Source organism: Heterocephalus glaber, unplaced genomic scaffold (genome assembly GCF_053883595.1).
Source record: "Heterocephalus glaber isolate CG9 unplaced genomic scaffold, H.glaber_assembly_v1.0 deba00001577, whole genome shotgun sequence".
Lineage (NCBI taxonomy): Eukaryota > Metazoa > Chordata > Mammalia > Rodentia > Bathyergidae > Heterocephalus > Heterocephalus glaber.
The window spans coordinates 11,523,109-11,542,990 of NW_028258358.1; the positions used below are offsets into that span (position 1 = coordinate 11,523,109).

General features: G+C 37.0%; 1 protein-coding gene, 1 non-coding gene and 1 pseudogene across 32 annotated transcripts in view; all 3 read left to right on the forward strand.

Annotated features, from left to right (window-relative positions):
- Lmo7 (LIM domain 7) overlaps window positions 1-19,882 on the forward strand; it is a 219,473-nt gene that overhangs the window by 195,191 nt on the left and 4,400 nt on the right. For 18 of the 31 annotated variants that reach the window (XM_087192927.1, XM_087192905.1, XM_087192910.1 and 15 more), the window contains 12 exons: window positions 1,001-1,162; window positions 1,915-2,102; window positions 3,149-3,209; window positions 4,937-4,993; window positions 6,949-6,974; window positions 7,497-7,601; window positions 8,167-8,259; window positions 8,637-8,995; window positions 9,991-10,059; window positions 12,270-12,322; window positions 14,665-14,878; window positions 19,032-19,316. In XM_087192927.1, the coding sequence (XP_087049053.1) occupies window positions 1,001-1,162; window positions 1,915-2,102; window positions 3,149-3,209; window positions 4,937-4,993; window positions 6,949-6,974; window positions 7,497-7,601; window positions 8,167-8,259; window positions 8,637-8,995; window positions 9,991-10,059; window positions 12,270-12,322; window positions 14,665-14,878; window positions 19,032-19,316 (1,672 nt within the window). Of the gene's footprint in view, window positions 1-1,000; window positions 1,163-1,914; window positions 2,103-3,148; window positions 3,210-4,936; window positions 4,994-5,140; window positions 5,183-6,948; window positions 6,975-7,496; window positions 7,602-8,166; window positions 8,260-8,636; window positions 8,996-9,990; window positions 10,060-12,269; window positions 12,323-14,664; window positions 14,879-19,031; window positions 19,317-19,882 lie in introns of all 31 variants that reach the window. The other 13 variants (XM_004845237.4, XM_013072394.3, XM_087192906.1 and 10 more) reach the window with 6 other exon arrangements.
- Window positions 15,746-15,836, forward strand: LOC147823504 (U5 spliceosomal RNA; annotated as a pseudogene).
- On the forward strand, window positions 17,722-17,858 carry LOC147823505 (small nucleolar RNA SNORA2/SNORA34 family). Its single transcript, XR_015443756.1, has one exon. It is a non-coding gene; the product is annotated as a small nucleolar RNA SNORA2/SNORA34 family (small nucleolar RNA).

Sequence of the window (19,882 nt, forward strand, 5' to 3'; positions counted from 1 at the left end):
TTTGTGACTATAAGAATTTGCCAAAATTGTAAGTTAAATTTTTGAAAATGCTAAAAAATATTTAATGAAAGATTCAGAATGAAATTTCCATGATTATATTGTTTTGTGGTAGACACATATATGGTATATGATAAATCAGTAAAGTAGGATTTTCTTCTCTCTCTCTTTCTCTCTTTCTTTCTTTCCTTTCTTTTTCCTTCCTTCCTTCCTTCCTTCCTTCCTTCCTTCCTTCCTTCCTTCCTTCCTTCCTTCTTTCTTGGGATTGAACCCAGTGCCTCAAATATGCCAGGCAAGTGCTCTACTACTGAACTAAATCTTCAGTGTAATGTGTTTTTTGAGTATCCTAATATACCTCTGGCTCATGGGGTCTTCTGGATGCCTGGTACTTTTGTAAAAGGATTGCCCTTTCTCCACCAGGTTTGTACCAAGCCAAGGCCAAAAACTGCACATTGCTAGAAGGCCTAAAATTAAAATGAGAGCTATTGTGTTTAAGAGAAATTTTTGTTTGTTTATTTTAGCTATAGAAAATTGCACATTAACAGATTATTTTTTTTTAATTTCAAAGTTGCTTCAATAGGATAGTAGTATTTTTGTTACAGCAGAAATAGTATGCAATTTTAAGTGGTCATGTTTTCTTCTCCTGCCTTCCAGAGTGAATCTGATTTTCTCAGTTAAAGTGCAGTATACTGTATTTCACATTTTTAGTTTAAAAATAATTAAAAATTTTCTTTGTCCTTAGGAGGTTGATGAATTTTTTGAATAGGTGAGATTATCTTTCTTTCAATAATGATGAATATACTATGAAATTAAAAAAGCCTTTGTTACTTTGTATGTTGTGGATATACAAATAATTTATAACAGAAAAGTGACTTCTTTATCTGAAAACAATGAGAAATGATTAGTGAGATTAAGAAGTCATTTTTTATAAAAACCAGTGACTGACTAGTAGAACATGTGGTTATTTTTTATTTTATTGTTTAATTTACTTTGTATTATTTAGGTAGCCCAGCAGAATTTTCTCAGCTGCAGGTAGATGATGAAATTATTGCTATTAACAACACCAAGTTTTCATATAAGGATACAAAAGAATGGGAGGAAACCATGACTAGTGCTCAAGAAACTGGAAACCTAGTGCTGGATATCAGGCGTTATGGAAAATCTGGTGAGTTTTACCACCTTGTCTGGCTTTCTAAATGGGGAAACTGGTTTTTAGCAAGTGGTTGTAACAGTTTGCTTTATAACTTTTTATTTTTTCATATTTTTTGTTGGCTTAAAAGTGTTTTGTCATGATGTTTGGAAAATCTTGAATTATATCTCTTTGAATAGTCTGAAAAGTCTTCACTAGCACATTTACTGAACTCTACATTATTTGAGTAAGTAATGCACTCATCTCACTGAGTGCAAGTATAAAGGCAAATGTTTCTACATTTGGGAGTCATTTATAATAATGTTGACTATTAAGAATTACATTCTCTTTTAACCCTCTCTGCAGAATCATAACTATATTGGTATAAGAATGTATGGTAGGTCATATGTCTATTGTTTGTTCTCAAATAACTTTCAGTATACATTTTCCATTATTATATTGTTCAGTTACAGGTTGAGGTCAGATGGAGAAGTACATCAAGCATTTCCAGACCTACCAATATATGATATCAAAATATAATATCTACTCTTAATTTATAGAAAGAGTCAGCAAATTTGCTAGTCTTTTCACTGCTAACATGATTTAACATTTGTGTTTTGGAAAGGTGGCCTGTTGCTAAAAGCCCTAAACACTTAATTTCTTTCACATACTACTTGATTTGTCTGTCTGTCTGGTATGTGTGTGTTTTTTGTATGTGCAATCAGTAACTATTCTTTCCACTTCACTGTTTATGTGTATTCATTACTTGATCTTCATGTGCCAATCAGACTGGGGCAAAGACCAACCTTTCCTGCCATTTACACGGCATAAAACCCTCAATCTCACCAGTGTGGCTACCAAAATTATAGGTTCACCTGAAACAAAGTGGATTGATACAACTTCTGGAATTTACAGTTCAGACAAGTCTTCAAATCTATCAGTAACAACTGATTTCTCCGAAAGCCTTCAGAGTCCTGTAAGTATTTGAGAAACAGAACTAGCTGTGTAGAGCAGAGAAACTACAGGGATTGTATGTGGGAAAGAATATTTCATTTGAAGAATTGTGATACTACTTTAAAAAACATAAATAATTCAGTAGGATTGCATAAAGAGAGTACAATGTACTTACTTTTGAAAACTGTAAGGCATTTCTGACTAATAGGGCATTATAATGAGTTATATAATGGTAAAATCAAAAGATCTGAAATGTTGTAGTTATTTCTCACCAGTCTTTTATCATGCAATCATCTTTCAGATCTTTGTCCGTGTGAAATAGCAACTATGTAAAATTATACACTATTACATCCTTATGCATTCTTTAGTCTTTATGGGACCAGAAAATGCAGCTATTGGGTGCAGTATAAAATACTATGAAGCATTTTCATTTTTTGTGTGGGTGAAGTTGATAGGTAGAATTACATGTGGAATTAAGACATAATCAGTTCCATTAATCAATTCAAAAATTATAATGTAGAAATTTTTATGTGTCAAAGCAATATTTTTTCATATAGGCTCTGAAAAATTTGATTCCTGTTTATAATTTAAATTGTTCAAATGTACTGGTTATACTGGAGGTGGACTTCTCCCATTGGTCTGTCTTTGGTATGCCCTAGTAGAAGAGATTAATTTTGCTCCAAACACAATTTTAGAATAAAAATGTAAAAAAATTGTTCATTAAGTTAATAATTTAAAATTAACCAAATGAACTTTTACTTTATAAAGAGATCTTACTATATTGTGTAGAAAAGGTTTAAATGTAAGAGAAAGTTCTGTATGACTATTTTGCCTACTCCTAAATGTAAGCCAAAAATCACTATTTTTTAAATTGTATTTCTTAGAATATTAATGACTGATGAAACTGAAGGCCATCCTTGCCTGCAGCTACTCATTAATTCTTCTACAAATATTGGATACACTGAAACACCCATCTTGTTAAGAGATATTTTCACTAATGAAAAATGCATTATTTAAGCTCAAAGTCTAACTGGAGAGAATATTAATTAGCATTTTTATCCTTTCTAGTATACTGAATCCAAAGAAATCAATGGAATACATGATGAAAGCAACAATTTTGAATCAAAAGGTAACTATCACCATTATAACTTAACATTTGTAGTACAGAAAAAGTCAAAACTGTCAAGTTTTTCTATTATAAAAATTAATGTCTGTGAGTGAAAGAAAAACTGATCCCCTGCAAGTTGAAACTAAAAGGTTAGAACACAGATCCAGTTTCAGTCAGGTGGAAGAGCATTCACTTCTAGCACTGAATAGTTTGGGAACTGCAAACAAAACTTGGGCACCACATTCTGGAGCTTAGGAGCTTGTTTGCCTAAGGCAAAGAGGAGAAGCGTGTTCCCCAAGGCCAGCAGCTTTCTGGTAGTAGTATACTGGCAGAAGGAATCTTTGTTACATACAAAATGATGAAGTTTTCTTTCCCCTTTATTGTTGTATGAAGGTTCTTGGTACTGGAGTTTGAGTTCAGGGCCTTCATACTGAACTATCTCCCCAGCCCTTTTTAAAATTTTTGATTTTGAAACAGGGTCTGTCTAAGTCACTAAGTTAGCCAGGCTGGGCTCCAATTTGTGATCCTCCTGCCACAGCCTCCCAGGGCGCTGGGATTTTAAGTGTGCACCACCATGCCTGCCTGGCAGCTGACCTTAATAGAGAAATACTAATGGCAATAACACTTGTCATTTGTTGATTGGTCATGAGAAAAGAAAGCCAAGGGTCTAGGGAAATGCTGGAGTTATCATTCTCTTCCTTCTGCCCATCCAGAAATAATTAAGCTACTGCACACAGTGTGCTGTTCTTTGGGTGAACAAAACAGGAAAGTTCTATCTGGTCCTGCCTAGGCAGGGAGAGACTGAGAAGATCATACTTCTTTTACCATAAAATGAGGCTGCCAGGAGCAGGGCTGGGCTTCCACAATGCTTTCGTGACTCTGCCAGTTAATAATGTGTCATGTCAAAGCCAACCTCAGTTATGTTTCCCTTCCCTTGTTGTCTTTGTAGTTCATTTTCAGTGGTTAAAAGTGACTATATTGCTATTTTTAAATTGTTTTTTTTTAATCAAAGCATTTTTCCAATCAAACATTGTTCATTTTTCTTCATGATGGTAGCTCTAAGGCATCTGGCTTCCAGCCAACTGATAAGCCCTCTAACTCTTTAGTGGCAATGGGACTATATGCAGGCCCTGTCATTTGGAGATTTTATTCAGACAAATTAAGCATCCACCAGTGTCAAGTAATACTTGCATTCACATTTTATGTCATAGTTCTGTGACGAATCTGAGGGGAAAAGTCAAAATATTTCCTTTTTCTTTCTGACTGAATTCAGTAACTATAAACTCTTGGAAACTAGGTAAAAATATTTTAGTTTGAAAACTATCTTAATTTTAGCCTTTATGTATTTATTTTGCTGTCCTTCTTACTCCTGATACTTCTGTTTTTATTCATCAATACTGTGAATACTTTTTGGTAGAGATGATTAGTCTAAGCAAAAAGTGTTAATTTTCATTTGCCTAGCATGGATCATATGGCTTTCATAGCTGTGACAGTGTAATGCTCCCAACTAAAATTTGTTAATAAAAGTATCCATTCCTTTTACTAATTTGAATGTAATATAAGCTACTAAAATATGTATGTCTATATGCTTTGAAATAATCCATATCTCCTATGGCTATCAGTTTTGTCATTTTAAAAATAACAGTTTCTACAGATTGGAAAGGTGTACCAAGTATCATTTGATTTACCAATGGTAAGAAGTTAAGATGAATGACATGTATTTATTATTTGTTTTATTTTTCAACTAGCATCTGAATCCATTTCTTTGAAAAACTTAAAAAGGCGGTCACAGTTTTTTGAACAAGGTAAACCACAAAGCTAACAATTCATTCACTTTCATGAACTCCTTCTCAACTCTCCACCCTTCTCATGGTCTGTGGTTCTGGGCAGTGAGCCTTTTCAGTTTGGCCGTCACGACCAAGCAACGTAACCCATTTCCATTCTTTTCCTAGGGTCATCAGGCTTTTTTTACAGTTCATGGGTCTACCTCTGTGGTAATGGGTCTTTGCGTGTCCTTTGCATAGCTCTAAAGGGTTTTTAAATTTTAACTTTGTAAAAAAACCTGAGATGCTGTTAAACACACACACGTCTTTCCACTGGGTAACAGTAAGAAATGAGGAATGTCATTTAAGCCTTACTGCTTCCTACAAATTGCATAATATCAGATTACACCAACATACAATTGGCTGGCTTTTAAAAACTGACTTGTTTTTGGCTGTGGAAAATGCTGTTAATAAAGAACAGGGCTATGTACTGCTGTTGAGATGGTGGCTTAGGAGTGATGCTATGGCTGCTCTGTTGACTTTGAAGTAAAGGCAAAGTTAATACATTTTGGTTGCTTCTAAGCACAGGTACATTTTGCAATACTCCGTGTTGGTGTAGTCAGGCAGGGCTGCCTCACCGTGTGCTGCATGTGGCATTTCCTCCCTTTTCACATCGGTCTAATGCTCTGTCTCATGAATGCAGTTCAAACCCAGTTTTGCTATGAAATACTTAAAAGTAATATCCAACATTTGAGATGCAGTGGTCAGAAGAGATTGGGCTGGTGCTGTCTAAAATGTTGTTTCTTACTTCTAAGGCTATTGAAACATTTAAAAAATTGTGTTATAACATGATAGTTACAGGTTTGCGTGTTTTGTGTTAGTCACCTAGTCTTTGGTAGGTTAAAGTCTCTTTTTGACCATAAGCAGAAATAGCTTACCAGCTGTGCATGACTATTTGTGTCAGTATCCTTTGTGTTTTTGATTTGTACTTCTTTTTTTTTTTTTTTGGTCCTGGGGATCAAACTCGGGACCTTGCGCTTTTGAGGCAGGCACTTTCGGAACCACTGAGCTAAATCCCTGGCCCTTGATTTATACTTTTAAAAATTATAGTCCCTCTTTTCTATGACTAGGTAATTTAAAACTCCTAACTCAAATGAGTTAAAATAATTCCTTTTCTTTCTCTATTCTGATATTTTTTTGCTTTTCATCAACAAGCTATTTTAGGAAAGAACATTTTTGTAAGTCTTAAAGCAATTTTCTTTAAAAAAAATTGTGTAAGTGAGTAATTTATTTGACAGCTGAGGTTTCAGGAAAAGTTTAAAAATATTGTGTAAAAGTCCATTATCTGTCATTTTACTTTTTTGTAATCATTATACTATATGTGCACATCCATGTGCACATGCAGACATACACATATTATGTGGGCTCCTAAGGACAAAAAGAATAAGATTGTGCTTGCAGATGTCCACATGTGTTTTATGTGTTTCAAATAATAGGAGAGGAAAGGAAAAGAATTCTTGAGCATGTTTGTTTCAGTGTGAGATTTGTGAAAAATGGCTCTTTTAGTAAGAGGATCTGAAAGATGTGACTTCTGGCTGTAACACTGTAGTTGAATAGTTGCAAGTGAAAAATTGGATTTAGTAGACATACTATTTGAAGGTTTTTTTTCTCTATTAAGCCAAACTGTGAGAAAGGGCCCAGTTCAGTCACAAAATCTTGAAACCTCTTCAGAAATCTCCTTGGTTCCGCTCTGGTATCTGGAACTGGGCATACCTTCGGCACTTCTTTGCCACCACCATTTTGAATTTTGAAGATGAGTAACAAATGGAATTCATAAAGAGATAAAAGGATTTATTGATCATTGTCTTAAAAATGATGTCACTTAGTATACTGGCATAGAGATAGTGATACAGTTTTCTGAAATGAATCATTGCATAGAAATATGAAGATTTACATTGTTCTTTTCTTCCCTCCCTTGCTTATGTGCTGCCATGCAGGAAGCTCTGATTCTGTGGTTCCTGATGTAAGTAGTATTTGTTTGTAATTGGAAATGCATACATAGGGTGAGCTTGGTGGGACTGAATTAGTATACCACTAGTACTGCTTAGTTTAAATTATAAAGGTTTATCAGGTAGTAATTCTTCTAAGTTCAAAAGACTTGTGGATTTGATCTGGCTGTGACATCTGATTGCCAGGGTTGATTTGAATGATCTGGCTGGCTAGGTGGTGTCCTCTTCCTCACTGCTCCATGTGTGCCCCTCCCGAAGCTGTGCCCCACGCTGCACTTCCTCAGTGGAAGAGGATGACCACCCCTGGATAGAGGAGGACCGTTTCCTTGGTCAAGGGTATATGAGTAGCTGTGCTCCCCTGCTAGAACCTCCAAACAAGCTCTCAAAAATTTTACTTGTAAATGTCAAGTCAGATCTTCTCTGGTTTAGCTTAAGTACTGTGTGAGATGAATGACTGATAAATGTGAAAGTGGTTCCATAGATAACTTGATAAAGTTAAGTTCTATGTTTTTACTTTTTCTCTGATAACTGGTTAGCTTCCAGTTCCAACCCTCAGCACCCCAAGCCGTTGGGCATGGGATCAAGAGGAGGAGCGAAGGCGACAGGAGAGGTGGCAGAAGGAGCAGGACCGCCTACTGCAGGTAGCACCGGAGGGTGTGGGTGAATAGGCCTGAGGCTTAGCTTTCATTGCTTTTTTCTGGGATTAGTCAGACAGTATTGAGCAGCCAGTTTTAAAAAGAAGTCTCATCACTAACAAATCCTTTTGTATGCTGAATATTTTACATTGGACAATTACTTTTCCATCTTGAAGATTTTCAGAATCTTTCTTTTGAAATCATGTATTAGCCCTAATGAAAACCAGTATGTGAAGGGTGTACTTAGGAGTAAGAGGTGCACAGACCTTGTAAGGACATTGTAACTCCATCGTGGAGTAAGTCAGCTCCCTTACTTGCCATTAGCTGGAGGCATTAATGAATTACATCCCTGGCCAAGAGTGGTGATGAGTCTAATTGCGTGAATCTGCCCTTGCCTAATGTGTACATTTTAGTTCAATACAAGCTCTTTTATACTCTGGGAAATAAAATCTGATTAGTTAACTGAAAATAAGGTCACTCTTTAAGTGAAGGTTTAGGTTACAGTAGTGTTAAGAAGATTCTGCTTTGCCCGAAGAGTTAATATTGATTAATATGCCATATTTTTTCATAGGAAAAATACCAGCGTGAGCAGGAGAAACTGAGAGAGGAGTGGCAAAGGGCTAAACAGGAGGCCGAGAGAGAGAATTCCAAGTACTTGGATGAGGTGAAAGAGACATTTATAGTTTGCTTCCTTCTCTTTTCAAGGGACTCCTCCTTTCCCCCTGATTTTGGCTTCATGTGCACACCTGTTACTTTTTGAAAAAATGTAATGAGTTCTTGTTTGTTGGAATTTTGCTTTGATTTCTCCTAGTTTTTCTATTATATTGTTACATAATTCCTTTAGCGCTTTTTCCTCTTTTAGCTTATATTTTAGTACTCATATGGCTTTTTTAGTCATAAAACTTAATATTTTTAATTGGAATTCCAGGCTACTACAATTAATATTATCTAAAATGGGATCAATCTATTTATATATGAAATTAGAGAGACAAAGACTGAGAGTATTTCTTTCTTTTTTTGTTTTTTCCAATGGTCATTTAGGAACTGATGGTCCTAAACTCCAACAGCATCTCTCTGAGCCCACGGGAACCTGGTATTGCCACCTGGGAAGCCACATGGAGTGAAGGGTCCAAGTCTTCGGACAGGGAAGGAACCCGAGCAGGAGAAGAGGAGAAGAAGCAGTGGGAAGCGGATGCTGTTCATGAGGACCAAAGCCCAAAGCTGCAGGAGCAGCTCATTCTTGAGAAGGAGCAGAAACTGAGGGAGCAGCAGGCCCAGGAGGAGCAGGAGGAGAGGCAGCGTGAGGCTGAAGCTGAAACACAAAAGCACCAGGCTGAGGAGCAGATGCGCCAAGCAGAGAGAGAGAGGGAAACTTCAGTCAAAATATACCAGTATAGGAGGTCTGTCCCCAGAGCTCAAGGACTGAGGGAGTTGCAGTAGGCTAGGCTTCATTGCATTGTGCTCTCTTCCAAGGCACCTCACTGGTCTCTGTCCCTTCTGTTCTTGCTCTACACAGGGAATGCAGGCAGTCCAGTGGAGTCTTTATATCACAAAACCAGTCATGTTACCTTAATTCCCGGCTCAACCTTCAGATGGATTCTTGCCACCTTAGTATACCTTGCAAAGTCCTTGTCCCAACTGTGTTGACCCTTTGGTTTCTCTTAAGTTCTTAACACTCTTCCCCTGATTCACATGTTCCAAACACCCTGGCCTGCTTATTTTTCTGTGAAATAGTCAATACAATATAATCTACCCCTGGACTTTTGCACTTTTTGTTTTCCTCTGCCTGAAAAAAGTTTTCCTTTTGCAAGAAATAAAAGCCTTATTCATTTTATTAAAATCTCTGCTCACATATCATCCTGTCAGACTTTCTAAATTACCCTTTTTAAAATGTATGCCTCTTCTCTACCTTTTCTGCCTCTGTGCCCTTACCCTGTTTTATGTTACTTTTATGTGTTTTTCTATTGGCCTACCTCCCCCAGTAAAATGTAAGCACTGTGAGGCCAACAGATGAGCTTACTTCTGTAACATAGCCAGAGGCCAGTGCTGGACTGGAGTGGGTGTCCAATATAGACTTGTCTTTTTCTTTTTGTTTTTGATACCGGGGATTGAACTAGGATCTTTGCGCTTGCAAGGCAGACAGTGGAACCACTGAGCTAAATCCCTGGCCCTGCAGTATACACTTGTGCATGTCTGACTAACAAATATCTGTTGGTAGTAGTAGGTCTGTTTTCTACAGTGATTGATTGAAATATTTCGGTATATTTACTTTTAACTCAGGGGGCATTTGCATAAAGAAACAAAAATTTCATTATTTTGGTACCCTTTTCTTAATCAGAGAATATTATAAAGTTTAATATTTTGACTATACCTCCCCCTCCCCCCGACCTTTTAGGCCTGTTGATTCCTATGATATACCAAAGAAAGAGGAAGAAGAATCTTCAGGTTTGTTTCCTAATGACAGGTATGTGGAACATTTGCTTTTATTTGATTGATAGTAACTGACTTTAAGTGAATGTCCCCAGGCTTTCCTTGATGACCTGAAAAGCTACTTTAGCCCTTGCTTGTTTGTGGGATGCACAGAGAACCTGCCAGTTGATTGTTGTATCAGCCAGTTTTTGCTGGCTAACAGTTACCTCTAAACTTAGTGACTTGGCTCATGCTTGTCTTGATCAGCTTTCTGGGTTGAGCTCACTTGGCAGTTCTTTTATTTAGTTGAATGGGCTCACACAAACCTGTTCACTAGACAGTTAACTAGGCGGCTCTGCTTCGGGGGATTGGCTGGCTAGCAGGCGGGGCAATGAGAGCAACTGAATAGGGTCGTGGGTCTTTTGGCATCCGGCAAACAGGTGAGGGCTTACATACATGGTGGTTGGGTGGGAAAGAAAGTTCAAAAGAGGAAGTCTGGAAGGCACTTGAGGTCTAAGTTACCGTCCAAAATAAAGTTACAAGACTGGCTCAAGTTTATGGAAAAGAGAAAAACTCTACCTTCTTATAGGAAGAGAGACATAGCAAGAAAAATGGATATAGACAAGGGAAAAATTGTGACCATTTTTTTTGTAATCCATTGTGAGCAATAGTTTAAGATTATTTAAAAACAGTTATGTAAAGATGTCTGAAATGAGAATTATGACCTTTCTCTTGCTTTTAAATAGTTTGGTTAGAACCACTGGTCAGTTTTGGGGAATGATAGTAAGATTTCAGATATCAACAAGGTTATATGTGTTTTAGAATTTCCTAAAGCATTAATTTTTAATGTTTTAGGTAATTCTTTTTTTGTTGTTTTTTTGGTACCTGGGATTGAACTTGGGACCTCACGCTTGCAAGGCAGGTGCTGGAAACACTGAGCTAAATCCCTGGCCCTGTTTTAGGTAATTCTTAAAATGCTTTGAAGCTCTGCAATTACTCAGGACTTTTGAACAGAGTTGGTTTATAAATATCAGGTGCAGGACCACTAGCCTGTGTTTTCAGAGATGAAATTCTTCCTTTAGGAAGTTTTGCCTTATTTAATAGGTATAAAGAAAGAATTATATCTATAGGCAATCAAGATGACTGTGAAGGTAGAAGAGTAGACAGGGAAAAGGAAAGGAGTGACTAGGTAGGAATGGGTTGACAAGACCTAGAAAAGAATATCGAGTGATAAATGACCTTATTTATAATGAACATCTCTGAATAACTATAGATCAGTAAGATGTTTATCTCTTCTTTAAAGCTATGAATTTATTTATGTTTACAAATCTTTATTTATGGGCTGGGGATTTAGCTCAGTGGTTCTGCTGCCTGCCTCACAAGTGCAAGGTCCCAAGTTCGATCCCCAGTACCAAAAAAAAAAAATCTTTATTTATACAACTAAATAAATAAAGTGCAGGTAAAGGAAAATTAAGGAATCCTGGAAAATAAATACCTCTAGGTAGTGTGATTAAAGCATGCCTGGAGGCTCTGAGGAGTTAGCCAGAGATCAGGTAATAAATGTTTTCTTCTTAAGTAAAATTATTCACAAATGCACTTGTCGACTAGTTGTGGTACATCACTGTGTTATAGATTATTGCATGGTATGCATATATAATATATATATATATGTGCATTTGTATACTATTGTATATTATTGTTACTGTTTTTGAAACTCAGTGTGTCTAGTTGAGTGAGAATGAGATCAGCATGTGTTGATTTATAGACCTAAAGCTCGGCATTTTCAAAAGGTGATTGTGCAGTATGCTTTAATCCCTGTTTGGAATGCAAGGATAGCACTTGGAAATTGCTGTTCTAGAGTGACCAGTGGTGCCTTAATACCCAAGAAGTTGACATCCTGATGCTGGGGGGCTCTGGAGGGAGCAGCTCAGTCTGCCTTGGGGTGACCTGATGGCAGATGCTTTGTTTGCCTGGATAAAACTGAGATCCAGAATGGAGTGAACACTGACAGAAACTTATATTCTTAATTATAGAAGCTAGAGCACTGTTGTCATATTTCTGTCCATTTCCAGCATCTCACATCTGTTTTCTGATAATTGGTGTGATATGAGAAATTCTTTGGTTTAAAAATAAATATAGCTCTCCACAGACATAGGAAATAAATTGAATGCCTTAAAAATGATCTAGTTTGGTGTTTTTGTTTCATAAATATGAGCTAGATATTCTTCATGAGATATACTTAATATATTTTGTTTTATGTTTTAGGAATAAATCCAGATCTATTACTGAACTGAATGATTACCCCACAAATAAAAATGGTAAATGTGACTTCTTAAAAATTTCTTCAGCATAATTTCTTATTTGTATGTTCATATACTATGATAAGTATTTTTAAGGGCAAGATTTTTCAGATTAATTAATATTAAAATACTATTTTTAGTGTCTGTAATAAAACAACTATCTTATGTTTATTTTGGCTTTATTTATAATGGAAAGAATACCAGCTGGTTAAAATGGTGTTTAAATAGCTAATGAACTATGTGGGAAGTTCGGAAAGTAATGTTTATACAGTTTTGTATAGTAGATTTCATCCTGCAGTGGAGAAATGGGACAGAAGATATTTCTGTAATATACAAAGGGACTTAAAATTACATACAAATTTGAAGTGGTACATTTGAGTGCCAAACTGTCAAAAACGCAAAGTGATAATTTTACTAACTTCCCAAAAACAGTTTGGAAGCTGATGCTGTTAGTTGTATGTTTATAATGAATTTGTGTAATGAAATTACATAACTAAGAAAAAAGACTCTAAGCAATCAGTAAAATTTAAGGGTTTGCATAAGGGGGCGGGGCTCCTGGTCAGTTATGTAAGTAAATGCAAGGCCAGGCGGGCATTGAGGTGGATAGGCTCTCCCCAGTGCCAGCTCATCACTGACACATGGGAGAATGCAAACCTCTGACAGCCACCTATTTCTGTTGTTTTAAAAGAGAAGTAAAAAAGTAAGGAAACAAAGTCTGTATTTCTGTGTGTTGTCTTTAAATTGCTGACAAAGAATTTAAAAATATTTAAAATTCTCTGTGAGTAAAATATCAGGTCTATTGGCTGAAATAGTCTGGCGGAAACTGGTTGGTAACCTCTGGTTGAAGCTTACAGAATTTACATTTTCCAGTAGGATTTATGATTTTTTTCATGCCTGTTTTTTTTGTACCAGGGATTGAACTCGGGTCCTTGTGCTTTTAGGGCAGGTGGCGGAACCACTGAGCTAAATCCCCGGCCCTGATTTTTTCCACTGCTTCTTGCCTTGAACAAGTTGGGTCTTCTGTTATCTTGGTCCTAATATAACTTTCCAGCCTTTTTTTTTTTTTCTTCTATTTTTTCCCTCTAGGAAGTCTTAACTGTAATCAAATTGTCTTTTTTCTTAATTCCCAATTTATCAGTCATTTCTCTGGTCTTCGGACTTTTTTCCCTATTTGAATTTTCCATTTCTTATTCCCTAAATTTGCACCTTGCCACTATTAAAATTATGGTTTAAGTGCTTCAATGTTCCATTAAATACTTTCATCATGTAGTGGTTGTATTCTTACCTAAGTTAAACACGTGGCCTGTGTTTGAACAGCAAGTGACTCTCTGGAATAATCTTGTTCATTTCTTGTTTGTGTCTAATCTGGTTACTATGTGTATGTATGCTTTCTCCCTTTTATTAATGGACTACAAATTTCTGAATAATAGGCAGTGGAAATTATTAAATGTATGAGGAAATAACTTGGTTATGCCAATAAAGTACTTTGAAAGTAGAAAAGGTTTCATTTAATGTTGAGCTAAATTGATAAGCTATGTTAAATACAATCTAAGAAATCATTGCTTACTGGAAGATGGGACTAGATAAATTATGAATTCTGAGAGAACATTAACAGTATCCTTAGATAAAATTTCCTAATCCACATTAAGGCATGGATGACACTTCAAAGTTGTAGTTGTTTTACCCAAATGAGAAATTAGTCAACAAATTCAAGAGACAAAGCCCTTGGAATAAGTTCAACATCCAAATTATAGTTCTGCAAGTTTCTTAGAAACAAGTATGGTAGCATTCATGGACTATCATTTGGATTACTTCGCTGTTTTTCCCATTCACAAAAGCTATTTCAGTAATTGAATATGCTCACACGTATTCAACTCCCACATTTCTACAACTTGGACATGGCTTAGTCTGTGACTTACGGCACAAACAGGCTATGTCTCTCTCCCTAAGGGGAGTGTTAAGTTTTTAAAAAGAAAACTCCCTATTTTCTTGTAGAGTTGTCCCAGCAAGCATTCAGGGAGTATGTCCCTGGTTAATTTAAGAAGGAAAAGAAGATGGAAGGAAATATATCAAGATGAGGATTTTGTAACTGACTGTTGCTAAAACCCATACTAATTTTCTTCTGTTGGGCTGCTGCTGTGATCTTCCTGGGTGCTCTGTGGCCTGCCTGTGGGTGTGGAGCTGGAATTTCCAGCAGTAAGAGGAGAAAGTGTCTCTTCTCATGCAGCCACCTCATTGGAAGATGGTAATGTTAGCTTGTGTGCACAGTGTCACATTTTAGGCTGCCCTATCTTTGGAGCTTTATCCATTATTATTTCTTATCTACTAATCTGGAAGCTTTTGATATGTTTTTAATTTAGGAAGCAACAAATACTTAGACCGAATAGAAAGCACTACCTTTTCACAGAGGAGTTCCAAGAAAGATCAAGGCCCCTCAGGAGCAGAGTTGGAGAGACAGCAAATCCTTCAGGAGATGAGGAAGAGGACATCCCTTCACAATGACAACAGCTGGATCCGGCAGCGCAGTTCCAGTGTGAATAAAGAGCCCATCTGTCTGCCTGGAATTATGAGAAGGTGAGAGGCAGTTTAGAAATTACTTCTCTGGTGTGAGACAGATATTTAATTCATAGACATGCTCATAAGTAGGACAATAAAGATGTCGTCATGATTTATTCAGCTCTTTTAGGCATTTGGCGAAAGTAAGACAAGTTGAAGACAATATTACTGGAGCACTATTTGTGTCAAGCACGAGTCTGTTAATTTGTCTACATCATCTCATTTAATGTAGGGAAAATGGTTTAAGGTAGAGATGGTAACTGTATTTTATAAGAAGAGAAACTGTTGCTCAAGCAGGGAAGACAGTTGGATGGGATGACATGGTTTTAATAGGTTAAGTCTGGTCTTAGAACTCTAAGTGGGATTCTGATTATTAAAAAAGGCTGCTGAATTAAGAAAAGAAGGAAACCTCTGTTTAGGTTTATAAGGAGATAATAGTTACATTGGAATCACCATAATGGATTTCACAAAGTGTGAAAAAGTTAAATTTTATAACTTTAAGAAGGTAAATATATAAATATAAATTGGAGATGAAATGGGTGAACATTTTACATTCTTTTTTTTTTTTTGGTACCGGGGATCAAACTCGGGTCCTTGCACTTGGGGCGAAACCACTGAGCTAAATCCCCGGCCCTGGGTGAACATTTTAAAAGGTATATTTTGGTAAGGAAATACTGCAGTTACTCTGATTCAGTATTTCCTTACTTGACAAAACTGGGAAAAGTTATTTATAGCGCGCTATCAAAAAGAGATAATTTTCTCAGTATACAAATAACATTTTTAAAAAAAAATCAGCAAATGAACCCCAATAACTTCATAAAAATAGACATGTGATACAAACAGGCAGTTTATAGGAAAGAGAAACAAAAATTAATGCAGCTCGGTATACTTTGGTTTCTCTTCAGATCATATAAATCTTTTGCCTTTTACTAAAGATTTTCATGGAGAGGAACAATTGTGAGTTTTATGAATAATTAATTGATAATTTGAAATAGGAAGAAAAGGTCCAAAGGGGTAGGGGAAGTGGGAGGGGAAGGGGAAAGGAAAGGAGGGAAAGGAAAAATGATGAGAAAAGGAAAAAATGGAAACAAAGTCTTTGTAAATAGGGAGGGGAGCACAGGGAATGGGGAAAAAATAAGAACCAAGATACATCATGTACAGGTACAAATACCCAATGGTAAATGTAAATGTATTGTATACCTAAAATGTACCAATAAAAGAATTTAAACAACAACAAAAAATTAATGTAGCTCAGTGTGGTGGTACATGCCAATAATCCCAGCACTTGGAAGGCTGAGGCAGGAGGATCACTGAGAGTTCAAGGCCAGGCTGGGCTCTGTAGCAAGACCGGGTCTCAAAAAAAGGGTAAATGTATAATGATCAACAATATTCCCATAATAATATATAACCTTTTCCTTATTAGATTTTTAAAGATTAAAAGATTGATTAAACCTAGTATTGATAATTGTATAAGGAAAATAATTATCATTTGTAGTTGGGTATATAGTTTTTCAGTATGTATTAAGCAAATTTTTATGTTATTCCCGGTGAGCAATTTAGTTTCTAATACTCTTTATCTTCTGAATATATTTGTCTAAGTATGCAAAAATATATCCAAAAATGTATACTTAAACATTGGCAATGGTAAAAAAAAAAATCACACTGTTAAGAGCATATTTAGCAGTAGTTCAATAAATACTGGTGTACCAATAAGATATAATACTATACAATTATTAAAGAATGAGAGAGGTGTATTTTTGTATGATGCACCACCTCAAAACATAGGGGTTGAAATAATAATTCATTCTCTCAATTCTGAGAGTTACCTGTGCAATTCTTTGCATGATGTTGGCTGACGCTTGAGCAGCAATAACTTGAGTGCTGGAATAGGCAAGATTTTTTTGTGTATTGATCATTGTCACATTTAAAAAATTATTCTTTGAAATATGAAAAGAAGCAGGAGTTATGGTGCATGCCTATAATCCCAGCACTCTGGAGACTGAGGCAGGAGGATCACCATGAGTTTGGGGCCAGTCTGGAATACACAGTGAGACCCTGTCTCAAAAAGAAAAAAAGAAAAGAATTCTTAGCTCAGAAGCTGTACATATCTTAGTAAGGAGCTGTGATTTTTCTGCCCTTAATGTAGAGGTTCTGCTGAGAGTCCAGTCAGAGTTCTGGACTAGGAACTTCTGTTTTCCTGTGGGCCTCCCTATATATCCGTGGAGGCTGCTTCAGGGCATGGCGCTGGATTCAGAGGTGGTCTTACCAGAAGGACAGTCCCTGGCCTGTGTTTATCACACTCTAGTGCATCATATTAGCTGATGCCTCACTGGCCAGGTTAGTCACAGGTCAACCTCAGAGTCAGCGGGAAGGGAGTGCACAGGGCTGGATACGGAAGCCTGGCTCATGGGGGCCTCCAGGGTACAGACCATCACATGAACGGGCATGAAAATGATCTAAGACAATATATGTTAAGTGGTAGCAAGGTATTGAAGATTGTGTGTGGAATAATCCCATTTGATAGATGGTTAAACATACAAGCACATTGTACCTGTATATAAACTTATATGTACTTGTGTAAATTTGAATGTATATGCACATATTTGCTTGCATAGGTGAGAAAGGTCTGGAAGGACCCACAGTTAACAGTGGTTACCTTTAGGGATTGGGGTGGTAAGGAATTTATAGGTAGTTATGGTAACCAAGGGAGGAAGGGGGCCTTTGCCCTCCCTCAAATACCCTTCTGTACTGCTTCAGTTTTTCTCCATGTGTTGATATATTACTTCTATAATGCTCAAGTAAACTAAGCATTTTAAACTTGGTATAAGAAAATGTCTTAAGATCAATAAAAAACCTGACCACTGGCCCTGAATCAAGGCTGGGAGTTTTCTGAAGCTGTTGGTTTCAAGCGGGAGCCTAAAGAGATGTCTTTCTATGGTCTGTTGGCCATTTCAGAACTTGGCAAATGGAATGGTCAATTCATTAGAAAGAAACAGTACTAAACAAATTATATCCAGGCATGGTGGTGCATAGCTGTAATACCAGCACTTGGAAGGCTGAGGCAGGAGGATCACTGCAGTTCGAGGCCAGCCTGGACTGCATTGTGAGACCCTGTCTCAAAAAAGCAAACAAACAAAATCTTTATCTCTCTTTATAGTTTTACATTTATTTAAAAATATGTATCAGCATCAAAAGTACAGACTTAAATTTTCCTAGTTTTATTTATTTCATTTTAGAGTGAGATAAACACTTTTCAACTGAAAAAAAAAAAAACAAACCTGACCAGGTAAGAAAACCCCTCATAATTTGGAGTTAATTTTGTAGGCCACTATTAGTATAAGTATATAACTTTAAGAAAAATGTTCTAGGGGCTGGGGATTTAGCTCGATGGTTCCGCTGCCTGCCTTGCAAGCTCAAGGTCCTGAGTTCGATCCCCTGTACCCCCCCCCAAAATGTTCTAAAAGGTGTATTTAAATCAGCTCGTAAACTAAATCCTCTTTTAGATGTACATTCAATTTGAGGAAAGTAGCTGATTAATGCTTCGTATGATGTAGGCACTAAGCAGTTGTTGAAAGAGCTTGGGTGGTGAATGAATGAGAGCCTTGTGGAAGCATGGCTGGGTTGCTTTAGACTCTGGATGACAGTGGTTTGAAAGCTACTGACTGACTTTTACTGTGGACAAGTTAACATCCATGAGATTAAAAACTCTCTTGTGTAGTGTTGTGAAGATAAAGTTTAAAATGGTAGTTACAGTGTCTAGCCCAATACCTATGATGTTTAAGTGCTTGAGATGTAGTTTTTGGTTGAATTTTGAAAGATTTTAAGATTTATATGTCTGTTAAAGATGTAAAGGGTAAGTGCCTCTCTTCTTAATCCTAGTCTTTATTTAAAGATATTTTCCTTCTGAATTTTCTTTACCCTTTGGTTGGTACTTATTCTTTCATTTAAGCACCAGATAAATAAAAATAAAAGTGAAGGTTGATTGAAATGTGAAATGCCTCTGATGAGGACACACAGTTTAATAAAGGTAATTTTATGTGTAACTGGACTGTTGGGTAGATACCTGATATAAAATGCATAAGATGGATCTTTTCACAGCTGTCCTGAGGTGTTGGGTAGATTTCTAGCTGAGGATTTGATGCTGTCTTGATGAGTCCTTTGTGCATTGCAGAGGGGAGTCTCTAGATAACCTGGACTCCCAGCGGTCTGGTTCTTGGAGACAATCCCCTTGGCTCAATCAGTCTTCGGGAGTCTGTGCTTCTTCCTCCGTTCAAGACTTTAGCCGCCCACCTCCTCAGTTCCTGTCCACGTCAAACCGTGCTTATATGCGAAACCCATCCTCCAGTGTGGGCCCTCCTCCTTCTGGCCCAGTGAAGCTGGCTACCACTACGCAGTCTGCCACCCTGCCCAGCCATTCCCTTTCTGCTTCACAGCCAGGCTCTCAGCTCCGAAACAGGTGAGGCATTTCAAGTTTCTTTTCTTTCTCTTGGTCTCAGGGGACGTTTTGATTAAAAATTTCCCCAGACCTTGTCCTAGCATTCTGATAAAGAAATATGAGCCTTTTGAATGTGTCCAAGTCAGTTCTTTCAAGTCAATTGAGAAGTCTTTCTTAGTACCTTCATGGATGTCTTGTGGACCCACCTGAGACCTTTAAGATGTTTACCTGTTGCCAGGGTCTGGTCTGCCTGTGCTTGTGGTCAGTGTCTTAGATGGAAGAGAAATATGAGGAATCTTACATGTGGAATTGCAAAAGTACATAGCAGCTCTTGAGTATGTTTCACATTTTTTAGAAGAAGCAGTATTGCAAAATGTTTGACTGTTTTTAGTCACACTAACACAAACTCATAGGAACTGAAAGAAAAAGAGGGCCAGGGATTTAGCTCAGTGGTTCCACCGCCTGCCTCACAATCACAAGGTCCCGAGTTCGATCCCTGGTACCAAAAGAAAAAAGAAAGACAGTGTAATCAAGCTCCATAATCTGGGAAGCTTTTAACAAGATGGATTTAAAAGAAAATTATTAAA